The 6,939-nt window shown below is 58.1% G+C and overlaps 1 protein-coding gene across 1 annotated transcript; it reads left to right on the top strand.

Annotated features, from left to right (window-relative positions):
* Positions 1-1,544: 1,544 nt before the first annotated feature.
* PI16 (peptidase inhibitor 16) lies at positions 1,545-6,933 on the top strand (the record flags this gene model as incomplete). Its single annotated transcript, XM_008935869.1, has 5 exons — positions 1,545-1,697; positions 4,564-4,782; positions 5,331-5,440; positions 6,396-6,484; positions 6,902-6,933. Coding segments are annotated over exons 1-5 (603 nt in total), but the record flags the coding sequence as incomplete, so codon positions are not given.
* Positions 6,934-6,939: the final 6 nt, after the last annotated feature.

The following is a 6,939-nucleotide window of genomic DNA, read 5'->3' on the forward strand; positions in this document are numbered from 1 at the left end:
CTGGCCCAGGCTGCCCAGAGAGGTGGTCGCTGCCCCATCCCTGGAACCATCCCAGGGGAGGTTGGCCGGGGCTCTGAGCACCCTGCTCTAGCTGGGGATGTCCCTGCTCAGGGCAGGGGGTTGGACTCGATGAGTTTTGAGGGTCCCTTCCCACCCAGACCACTCTGTGGTTGGCAGAGACCAGTAGCTGTGTTTGGGTCTTCTCAGCACAGCCTTGTTCCTTGTGAGCCAGGCTGGCAGGATTTGGAGCCAGCGTTGATCCTTCCTGGCTGTTCCTCCTCACACACGAGGCTCCTGGAGTCTCCTCCACCCAGACTCCAGCCCTGCTGTTCACCTTAGCACTGAAGGGGAACCTCTGGTTTGACCAGATGAAGGCAGCCTGTTGAGACATTAGCCTCAGACCCTGCTTGCAGATCTTGTTGGACTTCTGAGGGTGTGTTAGACCCTGGGCTGAACACAGGAGAAGGTAATATGCAGAGGTGGGAGATTTGGGGGGGTCAGCAGGAGACCTGCTGTGAGAGGTGATCAGTGTGGGCCAAAGGGAAAGGAAGAAAGGCCAAGCATGGGCTGGGGGGCTGGGAGGGGAGGGGGAGGCAGAGCCAACAACGAGTGAAGGAGAACCTGCTGTGAGAGGTGATCAATGTGGGCCAAAGGGAAAGGAACAGCCAAGCATGGCCTGGGGGGCTGGGAGGGGAGAGGGGGAGGCAGAGCCAACAACGAGTGGTGACCTGCTGAGGCCTCTGCCAGACAGTCTCCATGGTGGTAAAAGTGGGGTCACCTGAGCTCCCCAGGTGCCTGCCCGGGGAGGGAGCCCAGCCTGGTCCTGTGAGCTCATTCCTGGTTGCTCCAGCCAGCCCCAAAGGCTCCTAAAGCCTCTCAGCTCCCCTTTTTGGGGCAATTTCAGCTCTCTATCCTGTTCTCCCTCTCCTGTTCACCCTTCTCCTGATGGCACAGGGAAGGGGCATCAACCCTCTGCTTCCCCATGTCCCCACCAGGCTGGGGGACCCCGGGGGGGCTGTTCCCCACTGCCTGCTGCTCTCCCCTCAGCTCGGGTGGTGCAGGGACACGGGGCTGGACGAGGTGGGCTCTGAATCCTGCCTGGGGAGCCACCACACCACAAACCGCTCTCTGTGGTCACATCTTCTCCCCTTCCTTTCTAGATGCAGCTTCAGGGGAGGACCCTGGTGTAACCCCAGTTAGGAGAAAAGGGCCAGGAGGCAGAAGACCCCTAACTGAGGGTGAAGGGGACGTGTGAGGTGTGGGGCAGCAGAGGCTCAGATGAAAATGCCAGTCCAGGGGTCACAATCTGGGCACGAGCTCTGGCTGGGGAGCAGCCCCTGGTGCTCGTTGGCACCAGCCCTCCTGCTGCTCGTCCGTCAGGGCCGATATGTGAGCTGGGTGTGGGCTGCTCCAAACCCCTGCTCTAATAAAGAACTGCGTTTCCTCCCCAATCTTCAAGCTGTTGGGTGTTCCTCGCTTTTGGGAGGTGCTTTAAATCCGACTGCCAGAGTCGTGGGCTGCTGAGAGCAGAAGCTGCCTGCACGATGCTGAGCTCGGGGCTTCCTCCCGTTCTCCTGGTGCTCACGGTGCTGGAGCTGAGCTGGTCCCTGAGTGATGAGGAGAAGAAGATCATCTTGGATGGGCACAATAAATACCGCTCCCAGGTCTCTCCTCCTGCTATGGACATGCTGAAGATGGTGAGTGGCTTCTACTGCAGGGGAATGTCAGAGGGGGTTTGTGCAACGTGAGCCTCCAGCTTAATGCTGGGAGGGTTTGGGGTTTGCTTCAGGCAGAGCAACTCTTGTGTAGGGCTACAAGAAGGTATCAACGGAGGGGTTCCCTAAAGTGCCTCTAAAGAGCTGAGCTTCACCTGTGGGGTTGTCTTTGGCTGTTCCTGGAAGTTCCTGAGCGTGGTCTGGGTCCCCTGGTGCTCTGTGTGAGAGTGATGCTGCTCTCACTCAACAAGCACCTGCTGGAGCTCGTGCTGGGGGGAAGGCAGGTGAGATGTTGGCCAGGCTGGAGGGGGAAATCCTGCTCCTTCCCCTTTGCCTTTGCAGGTGAATGGGGCTTTTATCTGTAGGAGGGATTGTCAACCTCAAACATGTCAACCAGGTCATTCAGTTGGGTGTCCCCTCCCTCTCCTAATCCTCACCATGACCTGTGTGGGGCTGGCTTGGGGGTGAGGGATCCCCCTTTTAGCTGGAGGAAACTGAGTCAGGTGCCCAGCATCACGTGTGGGAGCAAACCCAAGCTCTCAGGCTGGTGTTGCTTTTATCTTATTTGGACCCTTGATTTGATTAACGTTTGGCTTATCGTGTTTTATCTTGCACCACGTGTGCTGCTCCTCACTGTTTGCAAAACACACTGAAGGAGGAGGAGGAGGAGAACAGTTTATTTGGGATAGCTGAAGTGTTTTGGTCTTTTGGCCACAGCGTGCTTAGAGGAGATCTCCTTGCCTGGCCCAAAAGTTGCCCAGGCTGAGTCAAACCTTGGTGGGCTGGTACATGGGAGCTTACCAAGCAAATGAAGCAAAAAACTCTGTTCAGGTCCAGGGGGTCTGACCAGTGACTTCAGACTCAGCGGGGACAGAGCCAGAACCCTTCAGCACCATCATCCCACAGACACTCAGAGCAAGGCACAGAAAACTCAGAGGATAAGGGCTTGGGGGGGTAAACTCTCAGAGAAAGCCCGAGGGAAACAATCTCTTGGGGCCCTTAAGTCAGCAGTGGCTCTGAAGTGGTGGCTGCTGCTCCAGGCTGAAGCTCTGGCTGCAGATCCTGTGCTTGGAGATGCTCCCCTGTGCCGGGCTGATTTGTTTCTGCTCAAACCACCCGCTCGGAGTGCTGAGCCAAAGGCTTTGGAAGCACAAATGTTTAGCTTAAGGCAGCCCTGACAATTTCTTGGTAGAGGTTCTCCACGAGAGCGTTGTCCTCACCTCCCTCCTGGGACGTTTTTCTGGGGTTGTCTTGGCCTCCACGTTCACCTGCTGCCATGGCGCCGTGCCCGGCTGAGGTCACCCCACGCTGCTGTTTGGGACAGGGCTCTGGTTGCCGTGGCAATCGTCGGGTGATGGGGGATACGGAGCTTAAAAGCCACTTTTTCTTTTCTAATGAGGCGAATCCAGCAGGTGGGAGCCCGTTCCCAGAGCCCAGCTCCCTGCCAAAGGGTGAGCAGCGAGCGCTCCCCAAACCAGCCGTCGCCCTCAGCCTGGCCTGGGGCCGTGGTGGGAGGTCAGCCAGGGCTCCGTGCCCTCCTCCAGGCATCTCAGTGTCCTTCCCACCCGTTCCTTACAGCTGCAGCTCAGGGGCCTGTCCACATCCCCTCGACCCCCCGATGGCTCTGCTCTGTCCCCCCAGCTCCAGCCTGTTTGTCCCCCCTGTTTGCTGGGCTGCTTCCAGCTGGCTGCAGAGCAAAGCTGCTGCCTCCATCCGACAGCACAAGGACACTCCAAACATCTGTGGTGTAGGGTTCCTCCCTGTGAGGAAACCTCTCCTCCTCCTCCTCTTCCTCCTCCTCCTCTTCCTCCTCCTCCTGCTGCACATCGGTGGGGAGCAGGACCGGGGGCTCAGCGGGCGGTGGGGCCGCTGCTGCTCCAGAGGGGACTCTTGGCAGGCAGCCACCACATCTCAGCTCCAGGAGAACAGATGATGCTTCCCAGGAGCAGCTGCGAGGGGAGGTGTCTCCTGCCCTCCTCCCATCCCCACCCTGGTCGTGCCCAGACCCCCTCCTGCGTGCCCTGGGGTGAATTCTCTCCCTTCCTCCAGCTGACTGCCTGGTTTCTCCACGCTGAGTTGATGCTCCAGGCAAGGTGATGAGGGTTCTGCTGACCTTCCCTTCCCAGCTCAGGCTGGGTTTGTGCTGGGGCTGGCTGTGGAACTCCCCTCTCCTGAGGACTGTGTTGGGCAGGGATTTGGATTTTACTCCTGAATCACACAGAATGTTGAAGACTGGGAGGGACCTCAAAAGATCATCTCATCCAACCCCCCTGCCCGAGCAGCACCACCTAGAGCAGGCCACACAGGAACGTGTCCAGGCAGGTTTGAAATGTCTCCAGAGGAGACTCCAGGGCCTTCATCACCTAATTGACCTTGTCAATCACCAAAATCTCCCTGCTCTTCAACCCCTCCCAATCAACATGCCACGTGCTGCAGCCACCTAACCACAATGCTTCATTCCTACCCTTCTAAACTTCAACCAAATCTGAGAAAGGAAAAGGCTCCTTAAAACACGAGGCTCCTCTAGATTTAAGGGCAGTATGCACTCCAATAGTGTCTCTCCTCTTTTTAATCCTCTGATAAAAGGCTGCACATGGGCTTATTTTATTACATACCAAAAAAGCCAGAAAAGGAAAGAACCACATCAGTATATGCTGATAAGTAATAAATATTTCTCACAAGCAATGAGGAAGGGTTAACAAAAAGGTTATCATTAACTAGAAAACTCAACAGCTAACATGAATGGGGAAATCGTGGGCAGAGGCCTCGAGGGTCCCTGGTCCATGTCCTTGTGTACGTCAGAGAGCCCAGTGTCCCTCCCTGCACGCTGACACCAGGCTCCTTCCAGAGCTGGGACAAGGAGCTGGAGGCTTTTGCTCAAGCCTACGCAGAGAAATGCATCTGGGACCACAACAAGGAGCGGGGCCGGCGGGGGGAAAACCTCTTTGCCATGGCCCCCACCCTGGACCTGGAGTTTGCTGTGGAAGACTGGAACGGGGAGGAGAAGTTCTACAACTTCACAACGGCCTCGTGTGTCCCCGGGCAGATGTGCGGCCACTACACCCAGGTACCAGGCTGCTGGGGAGGAGGGATGGGCTTGTGGGGAAAGGGGCTGCACCAAAGGGATGGGGAACCAGGTGGGAGTCGCAGTGATAAGGGAGATCTGGGCATGGTAGCAGCTTTTTGGAGAAGATCTTTTTTTAAACAAGCTCTGCAGCCCCGTTTGGGTACTTGTGGAGCCGGGTGGCAGCTTGTCTCGGGCAGAGCTGTGAGCTCTGGGTGTTTCTTCACAGCTAGGGTGGGAGCAAGGAGCAGAGCTGGGGGTGGTAACTATGGGGATGGATGTTCCAGGACTAAAGCAGAGATGGTGATGCTCTGCCTGGGTGGACTATTGGGACAAAAGCTGTGGCTACGTGGGCTACAGCCCTAGGTTAGGAAGGTGGCCCTGAGAGGGACAAGGGGCAGGACCTTGATTGCTAAAGCAACGTGGGAGTACAGCATCTAAGAGATGAGGGGGGACATCGATGTGGTGACAGAGCAGCCTTCAAGGCCAGGGGCAAGCTGCCCACGGGGCATCTGCCTTCCCAGCCCCCTTCACCCCTCTCTGTGCCACAGGTGGTGTGGGCAAGCACCCGGCAGGTGGGCTGCGGGGCCAAGTTCTGTGAGAAGATCGAGGGCATCGACACAGAGGACATGTTCCTGCTCGTCTGCAACTACTACCCCCCGTGAGTCCCCCCTGGCACCCCCGGGCGCCTCTCCACGGGGTCCTGGCCTGGATGGGTCCTTCCCTCGGGCCCCAGGGCAGAGCAGGGTTTGCCCCTGTTCAGAAATAGCAACGGGGCGATCCCAAGAAAGGTTTCTGTTATCTTGGGCTGGTCGCAGAGGAAGGAAGGGTTGTCTGGTGATCCCTGCCCCTGATTGTGACTGCTGAGGTCTGGTTCAGCTGCTGGCACAGACCCGGGGAGGGACCTTCCCCCTCCAGAGCTGCCCGAGTCTGATGTCACGGCAGCTCCCTGCTCTGTGCCCTGCTCTTCCCACCAGCAGCAGCGGCCACCTGGGCTGGAGAAGCATCTGCACCAGCAGAAAGGGTTGGGCTGGGAGGAGAGAGGTGGGTGGCCCCTTGCCAAGCGCCGGGACTAGCAGAACTCCTGAGGCCAACAAGAGCGGCTGTTCACTGCAGACCTTAGGAGCCTTGAGCAGAAGGGAGACAGAAATCACATCTCCAAATGCCCCTTGAGTGCTCGTTCTGAGGGGTGGTGAGGGATCTGCTCCGTGGAGCTGTCCCACCTGGTCGGAGCAGCCGTGGGGTCAGGCCACCAAGTAAACAGCTCTGGCAGCCTGTGCCAGGAGACCCAGACCTGGGTTCTTCACAGGAATCCTGAGTTTTGTCTGGAGCAGGATACTCCAGCAGAAATCACATCTCCAAATGCCCCTTGAGTGCTCGTTCTGAGGGGTGGTGAGGGATCTGCTCCGTGGAGCTGTCCCACCTGGTCGGAGCAGCCGTGGGGTCAGGCCACCAAGTAAACAGCTCTGGCAGCCTGTGCCAGGAGACCCAGACCTGGGTTCTTCACAGGAATCCTGAGTTTTGTCTGGAGCAGGATACTCCAGCTGGATCAGACTCCTCTTTAGGTCCTGCCCCCTCTCCTCACGCCTCCTGTTCTCGGTGTCTCCTGCTCTCAGGGGTAACCTGCGAGGCCGGCAGCCGTACCGGGAGGGACCCTCGTGCTCACAGTGTCCCCAGGGCAGCCTCTGTGTCGACTCCTTGTGTGGTAAGTGGAGCAAAGTGACGCCTGTTCCGTGGGGACTCCGACCCCTGGGTGCAGGCCCAAGCTCTGAACCCTCTTGGAGCTGTCAGGAAGCCTTGGACCAGCAGTTCCAGGGCTGGACCGTGAGGCATCAGGTGGGATGGCAGCCCCTCAAACAGGTCAGCTCCTCATAAGGAGGCTCAGAGAAGGACCTTGCACCCCCTGAGCCAGCAACTGTTGCCCCATAAGTATGCCCCTTGAGGGGCGGGAGGTTGTGTGAGGGACATGAGATGTCTCCAGGTTGGGAACCCCAAAGTGGGGGAAGGCCCAGAGTGACCCGAGAGGTCACCCACTGGTTCCTGCTGGTCCTGCTCAGTGCAGGGGATCCACCAAGGTCAGCTGGCCCAGCCCTAACCCGTGGCACTTTTCATCTCTTACCAGAACCCATTGTAGAAGAGACCACTCCAGCCCCTGTGACA

This window comes from Merops nubicus, unplaced genomic scaffold, assembly GCF_000691845.1.
Source record: "Merops nubicus isolate BGI_N331 unplaced genomic scaffold, ASM69184v1 scaffold21452, whole genome shotgun sequence".
NCBI classification, from domain to species: domain Eukaryota; kingdom Metazoa; phylum Chordata; class Aves; order Coraciiformes; family Meropidae; genus Merops; species Merops nubicus.